Source organism: Chroicocephalus ridibundus, chromosome 25 (genome assembly GCF_963924245.1).
Source record: "Chroicocephalus ridibundus chromosome 25, bChrRid1.1, whole genome shotgun sequence".
In the NCBI taxonomy this organism is placed as follows: Eukaryota; Metazoa; Chordata; class Aves; order Charadriiformes; family Laridae; genus Chroicocephalus; species Chroicocephalus ridibundus.
In genome coordinates, this window is record NC_086308.1 from 827,787 (window position 1) to 852,795 (window position 25,009).

At 52.4% G+C, this 25,009-nt stretch overlaps 1 protein-coding gene across 1 annotated transcript; it reads left to right on the plus strand.

Annotated features, from left to right (window-relative positions):
* Positions 1 to 16,787: 16,787 nt before the first annotated feature.
* On the plus strand, positions 16,788 to 18,133 carry LOC134527018 (olfactory receptor 14J1-like; the record flags this gene model as incomplete). The annotated part of the gene is made up of 2 exons (XM_063359366.1): positions 16,788 to 17,605; positions 18,028 to 18,133. Coding segments are annotated over 2 exons (924 nt in total), but the record flags the coding sequence as incomplete, so codon positions are not given.
* Positions 18,134 to 25,009: the final 6,876 nt, after the last annotated feature.

Sequence of the window (25,009 nt, forward strand, 5' to 3'; positions counted from 1 at the left end):
CTCTGAACAGCCCTGCCAGCGCCCTGACAGTGCTGGGTGTGTCTCCAGGAACACCTGTGTGCTACCTCACCCTCCCCTCTCTTCATGGCCTGTCCCTTTGATGACACGGTGTGACAGAAGCACCTCTGTGGAGCATCTCCCCTGTGCAGTCCGAAAGGGTTCTGCAGCCGTGAGCGGCATTGCCCTCTACAAGATGGCATTTCTCACCTCTCACAGAGCACAGAGCACGTCTAGGGAGTAGGAATGCAGTGAGAGGCACACACTCTCCATGTTTCGCCTCTCTGAACGTCCTTCACGATATTTTTAAGCACCTAACAGAGAAGCAAATGCCTTTAGTACGAGATGTTCTCAACCTTCAGAAAAATTCTCGTCCTCCTCTCTCTCATGACCTGCCCTGTGACTGTGGTTGGGAACACCCTCTTCATCATGAAGCTGGAGCTTCTTCATGAAATGGCGCTGGAGCCCCGGTGGTCCTGCTGTGGCTGGGACATTAATGGCCCCTGCGAGCGGGGCAGGGGCAGGGGCAGAAGGAGATGCCCTGAGCCGGAGAGGGAAAAAATTAAATGCCCCAAATGGGGCAGGAGCAAAGCGAGTCACCCCGATGTCAGCAGAGGCACAAAGAGCCCCCTTGAGCGGGGCAGGAGTAAATCCAGGCACCTGGTGTAGGGCAGGGGCAAAAGGAGCCTCCCCAGGCAAGAGAGGGGAAAAACCAGCTGTCCTGAGGGGGACACGATGAAAAGAAGCCACCCAAGCAAGGCTGAGGCCACACTGGATGCCCCAAGGGAAGGATATAAAGAAGAAAGCCTCCCCAAGTGGAGCAGGAGGAAAACTCCCTGCCCTGAGCTGAGCAGGAGGAACTCAGTGCCCCGAGCAAGAGTGGGGAAAACTGGAGGACGCAGGAGGTGCAGGGGCCCAACTGGCGAGCTCAAGGTGGGCAGGAATAGCAACCAGCTGCCTTCTTGGGGCAGAAGCAATACTCACTGCCCTCCAGGCAGGTCGTGGGGTTAAACCAGATGCTAAAAAGCCACCCACAAATGTTTTTTGGAGCTGCAGGGTGGGAGAGCAGCTGGGTGGGGGCCTGGCAGCCACCCAAAGTGCACCCAGTGCAGTTGCTCAAGGTGGTTCTTTGGTAGCACTAGTTCAGAGTCAGCCTGTGGCTGTATCTTGGGGGTAGATTAAATTCATTGGAAATGAACCTGTCAGACACCAGGTGCTTTGCTGCAGGAGTCTCACAGACGCAGTCCTGTACCTGGGAAGAGTGGAAAAGAAGCCCTCAGCCCCCCGACTGTGCCAGCCAAAGCTGCGAAGGGGCTCGCTGACAGCCCTGGGCAGGTTTTTATGCCTGGGGCTGGTGCGGCTCCAGGCAGAGGCGGGAGCTCTGTGGGCAGATGAGCAGCCCTTGGCCAGCAGTGCCTGGGGCAGCCCAACAGCTGCCGGCTGGTGGCTGCAGGAGGTGCCCCAGCTGTGGTGGCTGAGGGGCCACAGTGTGTCCCCGTGCGTCTGGGGGTGGCCCCTGTCACAAAGGGGCAGTGATGCGGCACCCACCCACTGCTTGTGAGCTCACCTGGCCAGGGCTTGGCATCCTCAAGAGCGCGCCAGCCAAAGCTCCTTGGGCTGAGCTGGCCTTGGGACAACTCGGCTCCTTCCTTTGCCACTTGCTTGGCTGCTTTTTCCCAACCATTCATATTTTACTGCCCACTTCTCCTCACCTTCCATCCTCTTCCAAAGGTAATGATGATTTGACCTTCAGGACAGATCATACAGGAGGTAGATGTGCGATCAAAGTTTCAGAGCTTTAGGATGAGCTGTTACAGCTTTATAGGCTGGCCAGATACGCGCTATGGGTAGAGTTCCTATTTGCTAACTGTTATTTCTTTAACTTATCCTAGGGTGGGTAAGTAGGGGTGGCAGTGTACTCTGAGGCTTTGGGCTCCATCTGGAATGAGAAGAAGCCCATCCTGACGGATGCGGTAGGAAGAGAGACAGAAAAGGAGCACAGCGAAGGCAGCTGTTAAAGCAGCAGCTGAAAGCCGGTCCCTCCTGCGTCCAAGGGGCCAAAGCGTGGGCTGGAGAACCAGAGGGCTCTGCTGCTAATGGCAGCCAGAAGGAAGCAGCAGGTCCTCTTCAGAGAAGGTGACACCCAGTGCAGTCTTCCCAAAGGGCCTTGGTAACTGCTGTCAGTTGGATTCCTGCGACAGGGACAGCAGGGCCATCCGCCTCCAGCTCTGCAGCGGTTGTGAATCCCCAAAGGACACCTGGACTTTATTTTTCACTGCCAAATTGGCATCGTTTGTAGAAACATCTTGATTAGATGTTCATTGAAGTTGTTAGTGTGCCAGGTATAACAAATAATGAGGCTGCAGATGTTCCTTTGAACAATTCCCCTTGATTCTCTCCTTAACTACTCAGCAACTATCCACAACCATCCTTAGTGACAGAGACAGTACGTAAAGCTTGATTACCTACTGAGCCATGGTTAACTTTAAATTCGATGATGGGTATCAGGGCTCATGCACAGGTCAGCAATAATCCAAAACTGCAGAATGGGAACCACTCGCTCAAGTGGAAATAATTGGTGTCTTGTTGCCAGTGGGAGGGAAGGGAGACCAAGAGTCCACCCAAATGAACTTCTCGCTGTTAGAGATGGGTCTCTGGAGCTCACACCCAAAAGATTTTCATTGAGGGCAGTCATGGCAGCTCACCTCACTGAGCAATGTGCTGCAGCTGCTTTGGGGACTAAATATCTCCCAAGTTTGGGGTTCATTGATGTTGTGCTTCCCCACAGGTCGGGCCCTGTCCTGAGGAGTTGCTACTGCCTCGTGCGTCGGGCCCAGGGGACCGGTAGCGCTTGGGATGGGGAATTTCTCATGCGTGAAGAAATTCTCTAACTCCAGGGGATTTTGGGGAGCCTGGAAATCCCAAGGGAATAGTTAGTAGTGTACAAGAATGAGGATGGCAAGGAAGGCTAAAGGATAGTCTCAGCAGAATGATTTTTATCTTGAGCAGTTTTTTTCTATCTTTCAGGCAGAACGGCCGGGGACTTTGGGTTTTGTCTGATGAAGGATAGCACTAAAATCTGCATTCAGCCATGAGTTGTGGCCTAGCAGTCAGAATAAGAGCAAATTCTGGGAAAAATGGGGACGAGGGAACCACAGATGGGGAGTAAGTGGGAGGCTGGTGCAGCAACTGGGCTGTGCAGGCCCCTCGCAGTTGGCATTGACTTTCTCCCTCTCATTTGGCCAATTCTGCTGAGGTCAACAGTGGGTTTCTTTTGGCCAGAGGATACCCCCGTTTTGGCCAGAAACGCAACAAAATGCCCAGCGAAGCACTGTCTGTGCTTATGTCATAAAGAGCGTTGCCGGCCTCCCATGTTCTACACAACGTTCCGATGCACTTTTTGCTTAGTAGCGCAGCTCTTGCAGCTCGCTGCTGCTCTGGGAGTGAACCTCGCCAGTTTGGTCAGGTTTTGAGAGAAGGACAAACTTTCTTGCCCAATGGGGCACAAAAGAACTCTTGGGGCAGCACGGTGATGCTGGTGGTGCTGGGAAGGGACTGTGGAAGTTGTTAGAGGAGAGCTAGTCATGCTTTGCTGGAAAAGACGTAACTTATTTAGTGCAGCTCCTCACATTTCTCTTCTTCCTAGGTGTCTCCTGATCATGCTGTATCTGGTCCCAACTTGCCTTCCTCACCTCCTCTTCCTTACAATTTCAGGTGCCTCAAGATTGGCAGCCGTTTTCAGGCGGAGCTGCCAAACCTCCAGGACAGCTATCAGAAGTACTCACCATGGATTCACCAAGGGGAAATCATATCTGGCTAATCTGATAGCCCTCTATGATGGCATGACTGGATGGATAGATGAGGGGAGGGCGGCAGATGTGGTCTACCTTGACTTCTGCAAGGCATTCGACATGGTTTCCCACAGCATCCTCCTAGAGAAGCTTAAGAAGAGTGGGTTAGATGAATGGACAGAAAGGTGGATAGAGAACTGGTTGAAAGACAGAGCTCAGAGAGTCGTGATTAGGGGCACAGGATCTAGTTGGAGGTCAGTGAGGAGTGGTGTTCCCCAGGGGTCAGTACTGGGCCCAGTCCTCTTCAATATCTTCATCAATGACCTGGATGAGGGGGTAGAGTGCACCCTCAGCAAGTTTGCCGATGACACAAAGCTGGTGGGGGTGGCTGACACACTGGAAGGCTGTGCCGCCATCCAAAGAGACCTGGACAGGCTGGAGATCTGGGCAAAGAGGAATCTTATGAAATTCAACCAGGGCAAGTGTAGGGTGCTGCACCTGGGGAGGAATAACCCCATGCACCAGGACAGGTTGGGGGCTGACCTGCTGGAGAGCAGCTCTGTGGAAAGAGACCTGGGAGTCCTGGTGGACAACAGGATGACCATGAGCCAGCAATGTGCCCTGGTGGCCAAGAAGGCCAATGCCACCCTGGGATGCATCAAGAGGAGTGTGGCCAGAAGGCGGAGGGAGGTCATCCTCCCCCTCTACTCTGCCTTGGTGAGGCTGCACCTGGAGCACTGTGTCCAGTTCTGGGCTCCCCGGTTCAAGAAGGACAGGGAACTGCTGGAGAGGGGACAGCAAAGGGCTACCAAGATGCTGAGGGGACTGGAACACCTCTCTTATGAAGAAAGGCTGAAGGATTTTGGTCTTTTCAGTCTGGAAAAAAGACGGCTGATGGGGGACCTTATCAACACTTATAAATACTTGGTGGGTGTCAGGAGGATGGGGCCAGGCTCTTTTCAGTGGTGCCCAGCGGCAGGACAAGAGGTAATGGGCATAAATTGAGCATAGGAAGTTCCCCTAAACACGAGGAGGAACTTCTTGACTTTGAGGGTGGCAGAGCACTGGGACACGCTGCCCAGAGAGGTGGTGGAGTCTCCATTTCTGGAGACCTTGCAAACCTGCCTGGACGCGTTCCTGTGCAACCTGCTCTGGATGACCCTGCTCTGGATGACCCTGCTCTGGGTGACCCTGCTCTGGCAGGGGAGTTGGACTAGACGATCTCCAGAGGTCCCTTCCAATCCTATGATTCTATGATTCTGGGGTGGAACCCCTGGGGAGACATGGAGATGAACCCAGAGACACAGGACAAAGGTTTCCATAACACTTTTCTTCCACAGTCACCCCTGGGATACCAGGGGTAAAAAATTCCTCGTTTTCACAGCAGCTTTTTGAGCTTTGGGATTCTCTCTCTTCTCTTCTTGACCGCCTTCACCCCTGGTAGCGTTAGCGGGAAGGAGATGGCTCAGTTCTGGCCGGACAATGATCAAATAATAACCGGTGGTGCTCTCAGCAGCACCCTCCATGAGAAATGGGCATTTGTAGGTGTCACGCTTCATTTGCTCAAAGCCCCATCCAACCTGGTCTTGAACACCTCCAGGGACGGAGCCTCCAAAACTTCTGTGGGCAACCCGTTCTTTTCTGGGCTCCTCTCGAGCCATTCTCTGCCCAGCCTTGGTTTGTGCTTGGGATGGTGTCCTCTTGCAACTTGAAGCTTAACATTTTGTTGGTGTTATCCTCCTTGCTTGGCTTTGTCTTGTTTTAATATACTGATCTCTGGGGGATTATGTGTATTGCTTCCGTTTGCAAAGGCAAGAGATGATAAAATTGGGGTGGGATGCAGTTAGAGGGACATGGGCGTGTGGTGCCAGTGTCGATGCCTTGGGAGCCTCTGCCCAGGCTGCAGCTGCAGCTTCCGAGGGGCTCTGCTCTCCAGCAGGTCCTCTGTGACAGTGGCCAGTCCCCGGCATGTGCTTCAGAGACACTGCGTCCTCTGGAGATACCGCTGGGCACTGATGGTCAGACTGCGGAGCTCTGCCTAAAGAACTGAGACATTTTGGCACGTGTATGAGCACAATCTCATCAACTAACACAAAATAACTGAAATAATTTAAATATTATGTAATTGTTTTCTGATGAGATCAAAATGAGTGGTTTTCAGGGTGTGCATTAATAGGAAGAGGAGAGCTATTGACCTTCCACTCTGTTTGCATCGTCAGTACTCTCTCGATCAGGCTGTGCATTTAATCTCCCTCATCTTTCACATATTTCCACACCTCTCTAAAAAATAGACCATGTCTGGAGTCACCTTTCCAGCAGCACATCTGAACAGAAGCACATGCAATTGCTCTCTAGATTTGCCCTGCCCTTCCTCTTTGATCACTTAGACACATCTCAACAATCCAGAAGATGCTTTGAGCTTCAGGGAGTTAAAAGCTTGTCTATATTCCAGTAATGTGTCTAATTCCGTCTGTAGCCAACTCTTTAATTGTGGTTACTTTTTAGATTACTTTCTGTGTAAAAGATTTCTTGCATGGTTCTGCCTTGTGGAACATGAACCTCATTGGTGGCAGACTGTACTTGGCACACAGTTGAGGAGTGGTTTAATTTAATCACAGAATGGTTGGGGTTGGAAGTGACCTTAAAGATCATCCTGTTCCAATTCACGCTCACCCTTGGCTCTACTTAAGATCTGAGCCACACTTTGACTCCAGGTGGACTCTTCTGTCAAAAACAGGAACGTTCTTCCTTTCACACTTGGGTTCTGAGAGGGACTCCCAGACACCTCGGCCACCTTTTTCCTCTACAGCACCGCTTGCTTCCAGAGACTGCTTCCCTGACTGAAGGAAGCTGTGGGTTCTCACTGGTGCCCACCCAATGGCGGCAGCAGCTGAAGAAGTATATCCTGATCAGCCTGTGCGGGTACAGTCTGGAGAGCCAGGCCGGACAAGGACTTAGAGCCTGTTTTGCCCAGTTGCCCCACACTGTTCCTCCATGAGTTCCTCGGCTCTTGCAGCATCGAGGCCTATGGTCAGCAGGACCCTGTGAGTCTTGCGCTGCCAGTGGGCGGGAGGGAGCCAGTCAGCCTCCTCCAGCCCATCAGTCTCTCTAGGAGGAGACCCAGGTCTGCCTTAGGCACTAATTCTCTCCAGCGCCTGGGCCGTGATCCTCATGGTCTCCCCATGGCAGGTACCCAGGCATGGGAGTGCAGGGTGTTTGCAGCCCTGCTCCCGTTGCTGAACACAGACCCCGTAGCCTACTGTTGTGCTGTGGGCTGGGCTGGCCACTGACCACCTACTCACCCATGGTTCCAGCTTGAAGCTCACTGCATTCCCATGGGAGAATGCACCCGCACAGAGGGCAGTTGGGAAGAGGCTCTAATGAGAACCGGGCACAGGCTCGTGCAGGGCTCCATCAGAGCAGCCTGCCGACTGGAAACCTGTTTACACTTACACAGTGCCTTTGTCCCCTTTGCTCTCTTTTCCTGTTTTGTTGCCAAACAGCTTTGTTGCTGATTCTGATTTCCTTTAGACTCAAGAGGAGTTTTCCGTGACTGCAAACTCCAGGAACCTAACTGAGTGCCTTAATTTCAGTATTACAAGTAACATACAGATTATGGTGCTGTAGGCATCCTAGTCAAGAGAAGGCTTAAAGGGAAACTGGAAGGAGACCATTGCAATGGCTCTGTGCGTCTGTAGAAGAGATGCTTCCAAAATGATCATAAAATCATAGAATCCTTTAGGCTGGAAAAGGCCCTTAAGATCGTCAAGTCCAACTCTTAACCTAACACTGCCAAGTCCACCAGTTAATTTTGAAGGTGACTCATTTTGGCTAATCTTGGAGGTGGTTAATTTTGAAGGGGGTTGACTGAACTCAATCCCTTGGTTTCAAGTCAATCCACTGCCTCAGACCAGTCTCTCCTCTTGTGGATGTGCATGATGAGATGGGAGAGTGCCTGGACCAGCCAGGGGATTAATGACCTAAGTGCTCTGGTTGCACACCGGCACGGGCTTGATGCCCAGCTACATCCCGTTAGAAATGGAACATCATTCACACAGCTTTTGCCCGAAATATCAGTTCCCAGCTGGCAGTCCAGAATACCCATGCAAACCAGCCAGGCAGGAGAGGCATTTTCTTTTTCTGAAGAGAAGTGGGTTGGATCAGTACTTTTCATGTCATTGGGTGAAGACACAGAGAAAAGCAGAATCCCTACAGAGCACAATTCTGGTCTCCCATTTTCTGGAAGGAAGAGGAAGCCTGACAAAAGGGAAGGAAGGCTGACAAATGTAACAAGATGAATTTCCCCAAGCATGATATTAGTTACTCTTGTCACACCTTCAACTGACCGGGTACCAAAATGGATCCTCACAGTTCTACTGTATCTCTCCTAAAGACCGTCTCAGTCATTCAAGCGTTGAAAATCCTCCTTTTCACACTGCTGCTGGTGGTTGATCTGCTCACTGTCATGGGGAATGCAGTCACCATTGCCATCATTTGGCTCCACCACCAATAACACACTCCCATGTATCCCATCCTCAGCACCTTGTCCTTCTTGGATAGTTGGTTCACTTTGGTCATCGCCCCTAACGTGTTTGGCAGTCCCATGTTGGAGGTTAAGGTGCCTCTGGGGCTGCTTAGAAGTCCCAGACCTTCTGCTCTGACTTCCTGGGCACAGATGAGTTTAACCTTTGTATTGTGATGCGTTTCAATTGCTGCAGGGTCATTTGTAACCCCTCATACTGCGCTGTCCTTATGAACTCCTGGTTGTGCTCCATCCTCATCTTTAGCTGCTGGGGAATGATAACTCTACTTGTGCTCAGCCCCACCATCTCGTATGCCATTAGACCCTCTGTGCCCAAAGTAGTGACTCCTTCTCCTGCGGCATCATCCTTGGCTGAGAGCAGCCTGCGTGGGCACCAGCTACTATGGAACAGGAGCGTTGCTCTCTCCTCTGCTGTGTTGTTGAGCTCATTCACCCTGACTACTGTGGTTTATGCCTACATTGCACGCACCACCCTGAGGACAACCTGTGTGCCAAGCCACAATAAGGCCTTCTTCCCCTGGATACGCTTCACCTGCTTATCCTCTATTTCTTCACTCACTATCGCATACGCTAGCTGCAGGTTTGATGATGCAGGGCCTGAGGAGAAGCTGCTTTGCTCTAAGCTGTCTGCAAATTTGCAGGTTCCCCTAAGAAAGAGTTTTCAGAAGAACTAAGTCTTTATACCTATCTGTTTGTACCTATTTCTCATAAGATTATCCCTTGTAGAAAAGCAACCTCATTAGAGGCAGCTTGTACTTAGCATATGGCTGCAGAGGGTGTTTTAGTGTTTCTCAAACATGATTATTCTTTACTTTGCTTTGCTTGCAAAGGGGAAAAATCCTTCTGTGCCTGGGCGCAGCCAGGTCTCCAAGGAGATCGGGTAGGAGCTGGTGCAATGGAGCTGTAACATCCAGCTGCAGAGATCAGTGGAGAAGTCTGATGGAAGGAAACTGATGTAAATCCCAGTTGGCCAATGACAGAGATGGTGGGGTTGTGGGGGTGAGGAGCAAGGATGTCCATACAATGTCACCTCAAGGGACTGCTTTTCCTAAACATCCAGACCTCCTGAGGAGACCCTCTGGATCAATATCAATTGCAGAAAACTTCTATCACCTCTTCTGTAAACTGAAAGGTAAATAAAAAAAAACCCTTTATAATAATAATAATAATAATAATAATAAGAAATATTAGGTTCTCTTTGAAATCTTCCTTCTTAACTACACTATGAAAGAACTCCAATTAGCTGTAGATGTCTTGAAGACTTGAAGGAAATTGAAGGAAGAGAAATAGCTTGTTAGGGCTTTCTGTACTTTAATGAGCCCCGTGGCATATTTAACTCTGTGTCCACGAACCTCAGATACTGAGAGAAGATTGAAAAAACTGTTCAAGAAGTCAGAAGAAAAACTCAAAAGTACCTGGAAGCATTAATGGGCCCCACTGAGGGCCACTACTGACAAAGTCTCCCCATGGACTCGTTAGAGGAGATAGCTGGAGGCTGTGATTGCAGGAAGGCAAAGGCACAGTGCAGGTGGCTGTAATGTGGAGAAAACTGTTGCTTTGTTTGATGAAGCAGAAGGGCCAAACCTGACCCTCAGGCCCTGGGAAGGCAGATCCTGCCCCTCAGGTGTGGCTCAGGGCTCTTCCTGGGGGCAGTGGGGTGTGAGGGTGAGCAAGGCCAAGGGTAGGGAGACTGTGCAACACCTCCCTCCTTCCCCATGCAACGATGAAGCAGAAACCAAGTCCAGAGCCTCAAAATAAAGTTTCTTCTGGTGGGCCTTGGTGGCAGAGGCAACTGCCATAGCCAAGGGGACAAAGACCTTGGTGCTGTTGGGTTTTTTAGCCTGGCCAGAGCCCTAGGCCACCTCTAATGCAGAGTGACCATCACTGTCCCATGCCTGTGCCTCCTTCCTTGCAGGCTGCAGGCACCCATTGTGCTTTCCCACATCGCTCTCACCCCGGTATTTCCGTATCTTTTCTGATGTCTCTCCACTCTCACCGGCTGTTCCTTGAAACACAAAGCCATGGGCTGATCAAGACTCCCTCTGGGTGACCTCTTGCACCACAGTGCAACCCTTTGACTGAGATTTCTTTTTCCTCACATGCAGTCCAAACCTTCCAAGCTGCAGTTTCTTGAGGTTTCCTTCTCTTCCCACTACCAAGAAAAGCTCCACTGCCTCTGAAGCCACCCTTCAAGCAGGTGCAGGCTACTGCTAGAGAGTCCTGGGCCTCCACTTCAAAAGGTACAGAAGCCCAGCTCCCTCAGCTTCTCCACAAAGGCCTCAAACGCCATCCTGGCCAATGTCCTTTGGAGCTTCTCCACTTCCTCCTCCTTCCTTCAGAACAGAGAGCCCCACACACAGACACACTAGACCAGATGTGTCCACAACAATGCTGGGTCAAGGGGGATGATAAGTGCCTTGTCTGGGTGGCCGTGTGCCCCCTAATGCAGCCCTGTGTGCAGCTAGTCCAGTTCACGGTCCGCATGTACCACTGGCTAAAGTTGCATCCCTCGTAATGCCCAGGCCCTTCTCCTCGGGGTCAGTCCTTGGCCAGTCAGGCCAGAGCATGCCCTCATCTCTGGGGTGATCCTGCCCCCAGTCAAGGCCTGGCCACTTCTCCTTGTAAAACTGTGTGAGTTTTCCATTTGCTGAATCCCAGAGTTTATCAGGGTCCCCCAGGAATGAAGCTCCATTGGGCCAGTCGTTCATGTGTGCCTGCAGATGGCTCTCCCTGACATGTGCTGCCTCTGACAAGATAACAGCATGAGGAATCGCAGGACACTACAGATAATCAAAGGAGGCACTTGATCAATGCCATTGTTCACCAAGGTACACATTCCCATGGTGAGAAGCTCAGAAACACCAAATGAAAGTACAAAGGAAGCCAAACTAGGACCATGGAGGAAAGGGTAAATAGAGGTGGGCTATTTGCATGAGAAGGTACAGGGATGGTCAAGGGGAAAAACTTTTGAGTGGGAAGAGAGGGAAAAAGAAACGGTGAAACAATGGAAAGGATCAGGGCTGTTTGAGGAGACCTGACAAGCAGCCCTGCATCTGAGCAACCATGCCTGGAGTGCGACAAGAAAGTCCCTGATCGTCTGACCACACTTTCTGGTTGACTTCCACGGTCACCAGGAACCTTACTGATTTCCCTCCCCTCATGAAGGAAAGATGGTGGATTGAAACACAGAATCATTCATGCTGGAAGGAAGCTGAGGAGCTCTCTAGACCACCCTCCTGCTCACAGCAGGGTCAGCTATGGGGTCAGCCCAGGTTGCTCAGGGCTTCCTTCATTTTGGGCTTGAAAAGCTCCAAGGATGGAGATGACACAAGCTCTCTGGGAAATCTTCTCCAGTGTTTGACTGTCTTGACAGGGATAAAGTTTTGCTCATTTGTTTCAGCTGATGCCATTGGCCCTCATCCTCCCATCACACACAACAGTGAAGAGCCTTTTTCATGGTGACAGCCAAGAAGATGTGGAAAGGCTGATATTAGGTCTCCCCAAAGCCTTCTCTTCTCCAGGTTTTGCACCTCTGCAGCAAAGGTGGCCAATGGCTTTCTGGGCTGCACTAGGAAGAGCACTGCCAGCATGTCGGTGGAGGTGATCCTTCCTCTCTACTCAGCCCTGCTACAATTTGTCTTGCCCATCTCCCTCGGTGTTTGCTACCCTACTACCTTCACTTAGAGGTGGTGGTAGGGCTTCAGGTTAGTGGCTGTAAATAGGGTAAAGGCCTCTCATGAATGTTTTCACAGTCAGTGTCACAGAAGTCTAAACATCCTCTGAACAGACCTTACCTCTTCAAACCTTCCAAGCCCTACTGTTCTGCGATGCTGATTCTTTGATTCCATTGTCATTGCCCAGAGGGGCTACCACAGATGCAGACTGCTCCAGGGCAGGTATTTATATTTAGGCCGATCAATGATGTTGTTGCTTTAATGTTTTTTTGTTGTGGTATATGCTGCTGTTGTTAGGGAAATCACACAAACACTTGAAGGACAATGGAAGGGCTACCACCTTAGTGGCCCTCCAGTGAGCTGGCTCCTGTTTGCCATTGTCTCACTGTCACTGGGCAGGGTGTGGTGTAAAAGGTGCTGAGCAGAGCAGGACAATCACTTCTGGCTGTGCTCCTGCTCATACAGCCTCAGATGCTGTTGGCTGCCTTTGCTGCTGGCTCTTGTTTGGCCTGATCAAACTCAAGGAGCGCCAGGGCCATTTCCACAGAGCTGCTGCCCAGCCACGCAAAGTGATCCAAAATGGATCAGAGCAGCCCTGCTCTGACATCAGCCTCAATATCCTTGGATTCATCCTGTCTGGTCCAATGGACGACCAAAGGTTGACCTTACCTATGTAGCCCCTGACTTGATCTGCCTCCACTGCTGGATTTCGCATGGGGTTCTGCCCCTTAGGCACGTGGAACCGGGAGACCTTGCTGGTGAAGACGCAGGCCAAGAGTACCTCTTACCTATCTACACCTACTCTCTGCAAATTCAGCCATGACCACACATTATCTTTGTTTATTCTTTAGCTGTTCCTGAAGGAGTAACTGCTCATTGTTGTGCCCTTCAAATTCCTTGCAAGTGTCAACTCTACGGGAGCTTTGGCTTTTCTAAAACCAACCATATTCCTCAATTCCTCCTTTGTTTTCATCCTTGCATCCACCTCTTCATGCTTCCTTTTTTCTCTGGGGCTTCCCCATGAGTGTCTGGTTTCCCCCAGCTCTTCTTATAACAGCTCTGCCTGTTGTCCTGACAATGGGTATGACCACACTCTCGTAGTTGAAAGACGCTGTCCTTGCAGACCACTGTACTGCAGACCCTCTGCTGCCCTTCTGTGCTGCTCACATGGGCTCCCCCCCAAAAAGTCAGAAGACTAGGCCAAAGTCTGCTCCTCTGAGGTCTGTCATCTGCATTCTTCTATTCTCCTCCTCCTTGGGAGGTGAGACCCCACTATTTCATGGTCACAACAGCCAAGGCTGGCACTGGTTTTTTCCTGAAAAAACAACATTTCCACTAGTTGAAAATATCCATTGTGTTGACATCCTTTGATTCAGGCAGACTGTGAAAATCATTGGCATGCCCAAAACTGGACAGAGAAGGTCCTCACAAAGTTCAACAAAGGGAAAAGCAAGTCCTGGACCCAGGGAGAGATAGTCCCCTGCACCAGTACAGGTTGGGGGCTGAGTGACTGAGAGCTTCTCAACACTTTGGCATAGAAGGACCTTTGTGTTCTGATAGACAAGCAGCTGACCGAGAGCCAGCAGTGTGCCCTTGCAGCAAAGCAGGCCGACAGCCTCCTGGGTGCGTTAGGGAGAGCGGTGCCAGCAGGTCGCGGGAAGCGATCCTTCCTCTCTACTCAACACTGGTGACGCACTTCTGTGGTGGTCAATAATTTTCATTTACTTCCTGAACTGTTCCTCAACTTCATTAACTGTTCTGTAACTCCACATCCTTGTGCCCTTGAAGTCCAGGGGAGCTCTGGCTTTTCTAAAACCTCCCTTATTTTTCAATTCCTCCTTTCTTTTAATCCTTCCTCAGCCTCTCATATGCTTCCTTTTCCTATGGAGCTTCCCCATGGGGAGACCCCACTGTTTCCCAGGGGAGACCCCACTATTTCATGGTCACGACAGCCAAGGTTGACACTGGTTTTCACATCCATGTCCAGCTCTTCCTTCTTTGAGAGTGCAAAATTCAGATGGGCATCAGCATTGTAGACCACCCTGGCAGCTGGGCCTTGACCAAGACCTTCCAGAAACATCCAGGACTGTTTGCATGCTGCTGTGGTCCCCCTCCACTGAAAGCCAGGACTATTAAAGTCTACAAGGGGACTTCAGTAGGTTCTTTGTCTCCCACCACAATGTCACCCTTATTAGTCTCTCCTCCGACACTCTCCCACCAGGGCTCACCCAACATGTTCATCCCAGAGAAAAGCTGCACACATCTCAGCAGCTCCTTCACACAGAGGACACATCCCTCCTGATTCTTCTGGCCTCCTGATCATCCTGAAACCACCCATCACAGCAGCCCAGGTGTGTGAGCTGTCCCAACACCCCTCAGCTGTTCTTCCCTCCAAGTGGAAGGAAGAGGTTGCACACACAGCTCCAGCTCCTCCTCTCTGTGCCCCAGGCTGAGGGCATCAGGGGCATGGCTGGGCTGCAGCACCTCAGCTGTGGCACATTTGGGCTCACAGCAAAATTACCACAAAAAAACCAGCTTCCATTTGGGCATCCCTGAATGGAGGCAAGAGGAATCCCACCTCCTGGTGATTTGGGGTATTTGTGGGATGGAGGTAACTACCTTTAAACCCCAAAGACTCCAAACTCATTGTCTGAGCTGAGTCTCTTCCCTCAGAACAGGTAAAGGAGATTCCTCCCTAATATTGTCTGGGTGTCCTGTCAGTTAATAAAACAACAAAGTTTTCTTAGACCTCCATCTCTCTGATTGAGAAATGACAGTTCTGGAAAGAAGTGTCTCTGCCCAGCTGAGGGAGGGAACATCAGTGGTGACTTCATCCTGTTTCCCAGCAGGTTCCCCTGGAGCCCCAGGGACAGCTGGAGGGAGCCCCGAGGGGGCAGAGAAAGGGCTGCCTTGGGCTGGTCCTCTGCTGCTGAGCTGGGCTGGGCTCCTGGCATGGAGGGAGCTGATGGCAAGCGGGCAGCGCTGCAGAGAGACAGCTCTGCCCAGGAGCAGCTCCTCTGCCAAGCGCAGCAGGGCTGAGGGCACTGCCTGCAGGCACCCGAGAGGAGCCAGGCACAGAGAGGATAAAGGCAGCTGGGAGTGGGAGGAGAGTTCTGAGCTCGTTCTCTCCTGGCTTCTCTGGTGTGGAGAAGGAGGCCGTGCTTCCGAGCAGGGATGCCCTGCTGCACCATGGCAGCGACAAGGAAGGAGGGCTGCCTTCTGCGAGGGACTGTGGCAGGGTTTTGAAGACAGGTGGGTGTGCAGGCAGGGGTGCCCAGGGCTGTCCTTGAGAGCAGGGTCCCTGCAGCCCAGGGCTCTGTGTGCCGGGGCAGGGACTCTGCTGCTTGCCAGGGTCAGCTCTCAGCCTGCCCAAGGAGTTCCCCCCCGAGCGTCTGTGGGGAGAAGCTGTGGGGAAAAGGAGAGACTCCCCTCAGGGCAGGGTCCTTTGGCTCTTTTTCGAGCGTGTGCTGTGTGGGTCAGGGCTGCCCACAGCTGCAGATCTCCCCCAGAGCACTGGCAGAGGCAGCATTTACAGAGGAAAGACAAGGCAGGGGCTGCCTGGAAGATGAAGACATTGCAGGGTCTGTGCTCTCAGCTGTCTCCTGAGGGAAAGGAGCCGTCACTGGTCCACTGAGGGATCAGCAGATCTGCCAGAAAGCTCACAAAGTGCCTTCAGCCCCTCCTCTCCCTACACACAGCACCAGCAGCACCTTTGCTTCCAGCATCAGGCTTTCTCTCCTCTCCTCCTGAGGAGCCACAAAGAGGGAGATGGCCCTGGGCAGTGCCCTGCTGCCAGGAGGGGTCTGCAGGGCAGAGCTGAGCCCCCAGCGGGTGGGATGGGCTGTGGGAGCAGGGACAGGGAGGAGACGTGGGCACAGAGCAGCAGCTCCTGGCAGGGGCAGCTCCAGGCAGCAGAGACATGGGCAAGGGCTGGGGGAAACTGCCAACACGCACTGGGGAGGGGGCGTTCAGGCATCTCTCTGCTGGTCCTTCACTGGAGATGTCCTCTGGGTGTTCTTTGGTGGGCAATGAGCTGACACTCTCCTCAGAACATCTCATGTCTTGGACCCCAGACTCTCTGCTTTGCCTGTCCTGCTGGGCTTGCCAGCTGCCCCCAGAAAGGCAGAGCTCTCCTGTGGGATCCTAGGGAGGGCTGAGCCTTTCCCTGGGGGTCGGCACTCTCCTCGCAGAGTCCTTTGATTGTCTCTGTGAGGGGTTGTGTCCTGCTCTCTCCATCACAGCTCTAACTCTGGTTTGGGAAAGAGAAGAATTTGTATATTTGTCCGTTCAAACAGTGCTCCGCTGTTCCCATATGAGTTCAGTTATTTGTTTGGGTTTGTTTTTTAAGAGGAATTTGTGTGTGAAGTCATCTTCAAGGCAGCACAAGCAGAAGCACAGGGCAGATGGAGAAAAGACTGATGGACACTGCAGCTCTCCTGGCTTTGCACTAAACCACAGAGATTAGAGCCTTGTGTCCTGTCCTGTCTTAAGACTCCACCTTTTCCACATTTTCAGTCATAAAAATGAGGATTTCTTCCCCTAAAAAGAACAGTTACCAGACATGATGGCAGAAAATCAAAAACACACAGAAAAGGAGACTGACTTTGCTATAAGGCGTCTGTCCTAATTTTTTTTCTCTTTTTTTCCTCCTTTGGACAAGGCCCCCATGCTAAGAAAGAGCAAATGTCCAACAGCAGCTCCATCTCCCAGTTCCTCCTCCTGGCGTTCGCAGACACACGGGAGCTGCAGCTCTTGCACTTCGGGCTCTTCCTGGGCATCTACCTGGCTGCCCTCCTGGCCAACGGCCTCATCATCACCGCCATCGCCTGTGACCACCGCCTCCACACCCCCATGTACTTCTTCCTCCTCAACCTCTCTGTTCTTGACCTGGGCTCCATCTCTACTACTCTTCCCAAAGCCATGGCCAATTCCCTCTGGGACACCAGGGCCATCTCCTACTGGGGATGTGCTGCACAGGTTTTTTCTTTCTTATTCAGTGCTGCAGCAGAGTTTTATCTTCTCACCGTCATGTCCTATGACCGCTACGTTGCCATCTGCAAACCCCTGCACTACGGGACCCTCCTGGGCAGCAGAGCTTGTGTCCACATGGCAGCAGCTGCCTGGGGCAGTGGGTTTCTCTATGCTCTCCTGCACACGGCCAATACATTTTCCCTGCCCCTCTGCCAGGGCAATGCCCTGGACCAGTTCTTCTGTGAAATCCCCCAGATCCTCAAGCTCTCCTGCTCACACTCAGACTCCCTCAGGGAAGTTGGACTTATTGTTGTTAGTGCCTGTTTAGCATTTGGTTGTTTTGTGTTCATCGTGCTGTCCTATGTGCAGATCTTCAGGGCCGTGCTGAGGATCCCCTCTGAGCAGGGACGGCACAAAGCCTTTTCCACGTGCCTCCCTCACCTGGCCGTGGTCTCCCTCTTTATCAGCACTGCCGTGTTTGCCTACCTGAAGCCCCCCTCCATCTCCTCCCCATCCCTGGATCTGGTGGTGGCTGTCCTGTACTCCGTGGTGCCTCCAGCCGTGAACCCCCTCATCTACAGCATGAGGAACCAGGAGCTCAAGGATGCCCTCTGGAAATTAATGACCAGGTTATTTTCTGCAGCCATAAACTGTCTCCTGCAAATCACTCATAATGTAATTCATTATACGCCAAGCCCGTCTTCTATAGGTTTGGTTAGGGGTTAGGTAACTGTGTGTTAGGTTTGGTTGAGGGTTTTGGCTTTTTCTTGCCTTTTTTTTTTTTTTTAAATTATATACTTTTGTCCACAAATAAATGTCATTATTTGAGATTTTTTTTTTTACTACCTATCTATCCAAATTTCTGAGACTCACAGAGTCATGCCCCAAATCCTTCTTCTCAGGCCTTTTCTGGAGCTGCAGGGGTAGAGCCTGAGCGCCGAGGAGGAGGGGAAAGAATCCCAGTACTTGCAGAGCACCAGCACTTGTTCTTTCCGGGGCTGCTCTATTTTCACTTCCACACTCGCCTTCTGAGCCCCTGTGTTGATCTAAGGCCTGAGTGCTCTGGCAGCTTGGTCATGGTGCTGCTGTGTAGCAGCTCTGTGATCACAGGCAAGGAGAAGCAATGGGCACCTCTGAGAAAAAGCTCGTCTGCATAACAGAGTTTCAGCCATGAAAGGGGATCTGCTCAGGGCAGTGCAGGAAGGATCAGGTCTTCTTCCACAGTTGCTGTCAAGAGCGTTCCTTCAAACGTGCCCTGGTGAGGGATGCCCAGTAAAGAGGTAAAGAGTGTGCGTGTGCAGGGTGAGGGCACACACAACAGTGTCCTTGCACAGCCACACCTCCAGGGACAGAACTGAAGGACCAGCAGAGCGGGGTCTGGTCTGTGCCTTTGTTTGCTGGACACCCCGGGGAAGCTGTCCCAGGGCAATCGTCACAGAACAGACACCTGAAACCACCATTTGCAGAACTGGACGCCTACGCAAACCCAGAGAGGATGTTTGTCTGCCTGTGGAGAGACACCGAATAACGAGGTCAGAAGTCCCTGTTTGCATGGTTCAGAGGAGATTTCGGCATGCACACCGTGTGCTTGTGGGGACATGAACCCGAGAGAGCACAAACACCAGCAGCTGTTCTTAGAAATGCCCGAAAGTGCTGTGGGACAGGCAGTGTCCCTTCATTGGAGAGGAACGTCCCCTGGGAAACCCCCTGAATGCAGCACTGGGATGGGCTTCCTTGAGCCCAGGTCCCTGTGTCCATTCCTCACGCCGTGGGGCATCTCAGAGAGGTGCCGAGCAGGGAGACACAGCGCGGGGCTGAGGTGCTGCCGGCCTCTGGGAGTGGCAACAGGAGGCCATGGAGTCTGCTGCAGGGCCTCTGCCCGTGCCAGGGAAGGACTCGTGTCTCTGAACAGCCCTGCCAGAGCCCTGACAGTGCTGGGTGTGTCTCCAGGAACACCTGTGTGCTACCTCACCCTCCCCTCTCTTCATGGCCTGTCCCTTTGATGACACGGTGTGACAGAAGCACCTCTGTGGAGCATCTCCCCTGTGCAGTCCGAAAGGGTTCTGCAGGCGTGAGCGGCATTGCCCTCTAGAAGATGGCATTTCTCACCTCTCACAGAGCACAGAGCACGTCTAGGGAGTAGGAATGCAGTGAGAGGCACACACTCTCCATGTTTCGCCTCTCTGAACGTCCTTCACGATATTTTTAAGCACCTAACAGAGAAGCAAATGCCTTTAGTACGAGATGTTCTCAACCTTCAGAAAAATTCTCGTCCTCTTCTCTCTCATGACCTGCCCTGTGACTGTGGTTGGGAACATCCTCTTCATCATGAAGCTGGAGCTTCTTCATGAAATGGCGCTGGAGCCCCGGTGGTCCTGCTGTGGCTGGGACATTAATGGCCCCTGTGAGCGGGGTGGGGGCAGGGGCAGAAGGAGATGCCCTGAGCCGGAGAGGGAAAAAACTAAATGCCCCAAGTGGGGCAGGAGCAAAGCGAGTCACCCCGATGTCAGCAGAGGCACAAAGAGCCACCTTGAGCAGGGCAGGAGTAAATCCAGGCACCTGGTGTAGGGCAGGGGCAAAAGGAGCCTCCCCAGGCAAGAGAGGGGAAAAACCAGCTGTCCTGAGGGGGACACGGTGAAAAGAAGCCACCTAAGCAAGGCTGAGGCCACACTGGATGCCCCAAGGGAAGGATATAAAGAAGAAAGCCTCCCCAAGTGGAGCAGGAGGAAAACTCCCTGCCCTGAGCTGAGCAGGAGGAACTCAGTGCCCTGAGCAAGAGTGGGGAAAACTGGAGGACGCAGGAGGTGCAGGGGCCCAACTGGTGAGCTCAAGGAGGGCAGGGATAGCAACCAGCTGCCTTCTTGGGGCAGAGGCAACACTCATTGCCCTCCAGGCAGGTCGTGGGGTTAAACCAGATGCTAAAAAGCCACCCACAAATGTTTTTTGGAGCTGCAGGGTGGGAGAGCAGCTGGGTGGGGGCCTGGCAGCCACCCAAGGTGCACCCAGTGCAGTTGCTCAAGGTGGTTCTTTTGTAGCGCTCCTTCAGTCAGCCTGTGGCTGGATCTTCCTGGGTAGATAAAATCACAGAATCAGGGAATGATAGGGGTTGTAAGGGACCTCTGGAAATCATCTAGTCCACCTCCCCTGCCAGAGCAGGTTGAGCTAGAGCAGGTTGCACAGGAATGCGTCCAGGTGGGGTTTGAATATCTCCAGATACAGAGGCTACAGCACCTCTCTGGGCAGCCTGTCCCCGTGCTCTGCCACCCTTGAAGTCAAGACGTTCTGAACCTGTCAGACACCAGGTGCTTTGCTGCAGGAGTCTCACAGACGCAGTCCTGTACCTGGGAAGAGTGGAAAAGAAGTCCTCAGCCCCCCGACTGTGCCAGCCAAAGCTGTGAAGGGGCTCGCTGACAGCCCTGGGCAGGTTTTTATTCCTGGGGCTGGTGCGGCTCCAGGCAGAGGCGGGAGCTCTGTGGGCAGATGAGCAGCCCTTGGCCAGCAGTGCCTGGGGCAGCCCAACAGCTGCCGGCTGGTGGCTGCAGGAGGTGCCCGCGCTGTGGTGGCTGAGGGGCCACAGTGTGTCCCCGTGCGTCTGGGGGTGGCCCCTGTCACAAAGGGGCAGTGATGCGGCACCCACCCACTGCTTGTGAACTCACCTGGCCAGGGCTTGGCATCCTCAAGAGCGGGCCAGCCAAAGCTCCTTGGGCTGAGCTGGCCCTGGGACAACTCGGCTCCTGCCTTTGCCACTTGCTTGGCTGCTTTTTCCCAACCATTCATCGTTTACTGCCCACTTCTCCTCACCTCCCATCCTCTTCTGAAGGTAATGATGATTTGACCTTCAGGACAGATCATACAGGAGGTAGATATGGGATCAAAGTATCGTCTGGTCTATACCTTCAGAGCTTTAGGATGAGCTGTTACAGCTTTATAGGCTGGCCAGATACGCACTGTGGGTAGAGTTCCTATTTGCTAATTGTTATTTCTTCAACACATCCCAGGGTGGGTAAGTAGGGGTGGCAGTGTACTCTGAGGCTTTGGGCTCCGTCTGGAATGAGAAGAAGCCCATCCTGATGGATGCGATAGGAAGAGAGACAGAAAAGGAGCACAGCGAAGGCAGCTGTTAAGGCAGCGGCTGAAAGCCGGTCCCTCCTGTGTCCAAGGTGGCAAAGTGTGGGCTGGAGAACCAGAGGGCTCTGCTGCTAATGGCAGCCAGAGGGAAGCAGCAGGTCCTCTTCAGAGAAGGTGACACCCAGCGCAGTCTTCCCAAAGGGCCTTGGTAACTGCTGTCAGTTGGATTCCTGCGACAGGGACAGCAGGGCCATCAGCTGCAGCTCTGCAGCGGTTGGAACTACCACTGAAACGGTTCTGGTGGCGGATGCTGTTCTCTGGGTTTAGTTTGGGATTTTTTGTAATTTATTTTGTTGAGGTGCAACTATTTCTTTGCACTCAGGTGTCAGGATTAGCACTGATCTTCTCTTTCTGGAGCATGTCCTGGCATCCTTCGTCATCCAGAGCTTTCCCTGCTGTTCCTGAAGAGGAGCGATGGCCTCAATGGGGCCACCCATCACTCCTGTGAGTGACGACTTCACCATCAGGCTTGGACTTTGTGAATCCCCAAAGGCAAGGGACGTGGCTGGTGCTCCGTCCCTGAATGTTGATGTACCGGCAATCGAGAGGGAATTCTGGGGTGATTCAGTCATGACTTATGAGCCAGTTTTGACATCTCATGTCATGACTTCTCATCATGATGAGACATGGGGGATGCCCCCATCCATCCCCCAAGTCCGTTCAGCACCCAAGCACATCATCAAGGCCTTTCAGCCTTCAGTTCCCTGAGTGTGTTCTGCACTCCAGTTTGGGAAGAAAAGGCCTATTTTCACCCATGGCAATCAGGAAACTCCCTTTTATTACAGAGATACCAAAAGGCAGGCCAGCATTACTGTGGTGACAGACTAACTGAGAGAAGGTCTCTGGGTCAGACAGACTGGGTTCACCCTCTGAAGAAGTGGGAGAAAGCAAATATTTGTGTTGAGACAGCTGTATGACTGATACAATAAGCACAAGATAAATATGAGGTCACACGTAAACAGAGAGGGGAGACTCAATGCTGCTGAAGCACACTGGTAGAATCAGTTTCCACAGGGCATCCTTGAGCTCCTGGTTCCTCATTCTGTAGATGAGGGGGTTCACTACTGGAGGCACCGAGTACAGCACAGCCACCACCAGATCGAGAACTGGGGAGGAGATGGAGGGGGGCTTCAGGTAGGCAAGTGCGCCAGTGCTGACTGAGGGAGGCACATGGAAAAGGCTTTGTGCCGTCCCTGCTCAGAGGGGATCCTCAGCACGGCCCTGAAGATCTGCACATAGGACAGCACGATGAACACAAAACAACCAAATGCTAAAGAGACACTAACCACAACAAGTCCAACTTCCCTGAGGGAGTCTGAGTGTGAGCAGCAGAGCTTGAGGATCTGGGGGATTTCACAGAAGAACTGGTCCACTGTGTTGCCCTGGCAGAGGGGTAGGGAAAATGTATTGGCCGTGTGCAGGAGAGCATGGAGAAACCCACTGCCCCAGGCAGCTGCTGCCATGTGGACACAAGCTCTGCTGCCCAGGAGGGTCCCATAGTGAAGGGGTTGGCAGATGGCCACAGAGTGGTCATAGGCCATGACAGTGAGAAGACAATATTCTAATGACATCAAAAAGAGAAAAAAAAAAACAACTGGGCAGCACACCCCGGGTAGGAGATGGCCCTGGTGTTCCACAGGGCATTCACCATGGATTTGGGTACAGTGGTGGAGATGGAGCCCAGGTCAAGAAAGGCGAGTCTGAGGAGGAAGAAGTACATGGGGGTGTGGAGGTGGTGGTCACAGGCGATGGCGGTGATGATGAGGCCGTTGCACAGGAGGGCAGCCAGGTAGATGCCCAGGAAGAGCCCGAAGTGCAAGAGCTGCAGCTCCCGTGTGTCTGCGAACGCCAGGAGGAGGAACTGGGTGATGGAGCTGCTGTTGGACATTTGCTGCCTCTGGCTATGGGGGCCTGATTTTTAAGGAAAAGGTAGTGAGAAGTGAAGACTGATGCCTCTGAGTAAATCCTATGCCATTTTTCACAGAACCCCCGGCATGGCCTTCGTCCTGCCAGGAAGTACTTGCTTCTGCTCCTCAGCTTGAGCTCTGCATTGTACAGGCTGAGCGTGCAACGGGCATCAGGAGACTTGTCTGTGTGCTCCAGAGGAGTCAGTCTCGCTGTGCACCAACAGGAAAATGGGAACCAGGATCGATCTCTGCTTAAATCTGCTCCTGCGATCAAAGAGATTTTGGCATTGACTCTCCAAATTCACCCTACTGCAGAGCAGAGCTGTGCTGATCTTCTGTTGTTTATTTTACTCCTGTTGTCCCCCTCACCTCTGAGGAGTGTTTTCTGAAGGAAGACATCCTTGACATTTCTATCCTGAGAGTCCTGGGATGCAAAGGGACAGACCATTAGTGCTGAGTGTGGACAGCTGGTCTGCCCATCAGCCTTGCTCCCAGGTGCCCTGGTCTCTCACAGCTGCAGGATGATCACACTCAGCTGTTCTTCTGAATCTTTGCCTTTTTCCAGTCCCTGGGGACTTCACCTGACTGCCATGGCTTTTCAGATATCATGGAGAGTGGCTTGGCAACTCCATCAGCCAGTTCCCTCAGGACTCTGGGATGCATCTTGTCAGCCGCCATAGACTCCTGCATGCTCAGGTTCCTCAGGTGGTCACAAACCTGATCCTTTGCCACAGTGGGGGGGACTTGGCCCCTCAAGTCCCTACCTTGAGGTCCCCCCACTCGAGAGGTGTGGGAAGAGAGGTTGGCAGGGAAGACTGAGGCAAAACTGTTGTTGAGTACCTCAGCCTTCTCCTCGACCATTGTTACCAGTTTGCCAGTCTTGCTCATCAGGAGGGGTACGCTTTCTTGGACCTTCCTTTTCTGGCTGACGTATCTATAGAAGCCCTTCTTATTATTCCTTGCCTCCCTTGCCAAGTTCATCTCCAGCTGTGCCTTGGCCTTCCTGACCCCATCCCTACGCTCTTCCCAGGATACCTGTCCCTGCTTCCACTGCCTGTGCATTTCCTTCTTGCCCTTTAGTTTGACCAGCAGGTCTCTGCTCAGCCATGCACATTGCTCAAGGCTTTATCCATGGGGATTGTCTCCACCCCAGCCACACCCAGTGCGCTGAATCTCCCCTTCCATGTCATTCCTGGTCGCATCTCTGTCTCATTCCCTGTCCATTGCAGACCAACCATCTGCAACATAAATGTGGGCACCAGATGAACTCCTCCTGGGGCCTTTGACAAGCACTTGGACCTCAAAGAGCAGAGAGGTGCCTCTAGGAGGTCCCCCTCTTCCCGAGATATGCTTCCTCAACTGGTGTCTTTAGGACACATGAGTGGTAAATGGAGAAACATGGTCATCCCCTGAGAGCTTCTTAACGTTTCAGTTAGTGTTAGGCAGTGATTGGTAGTGGGTAGGGATGCCAGAGAGGGCAGAGGAAACTCAGTGACAAACAAGTCTTATGAGGAGCGGCGGAGGGAACTGGGATTGTTTAGTCTGGAGAAAAGGAGGCTGAGGGGAGACCTTATCGCTCTCTCCAGCCACCTCAAAAGAGACTGTAGAGAGGTGGGGGTGGGTCTCTTCTCCCAAGTAACAGGCAAGAGGAAAAGAGGAAACAGCCTCAAGTTGCCCCATGGGAGGTTTAGACTGGATATTAGGAAAAAATTTTTACTCTGAAAGGGTTATTAAGCATTGGACGAGGCTGCCCAGGGAAGTGCAACCATCCCTGGAGGTATTCAGAAGACGGGTAGACATAGTGCTTAGAGATATGCTTTAGTGATGGGTTTTGTCAGAGTTAGGTTGGTGGTTGGATGATCTGAAAGGTCTCTTCCAACTTAGGCAAGGCTATGATTCTTTGCACCCCAGAATGCAGGTTGCCCTCTTGGCTGCCAGGGCACTCTCCTGACTCACATTAACCCAGCTGCCAACCAGCGCCCCCAGATCCCTTTCTGC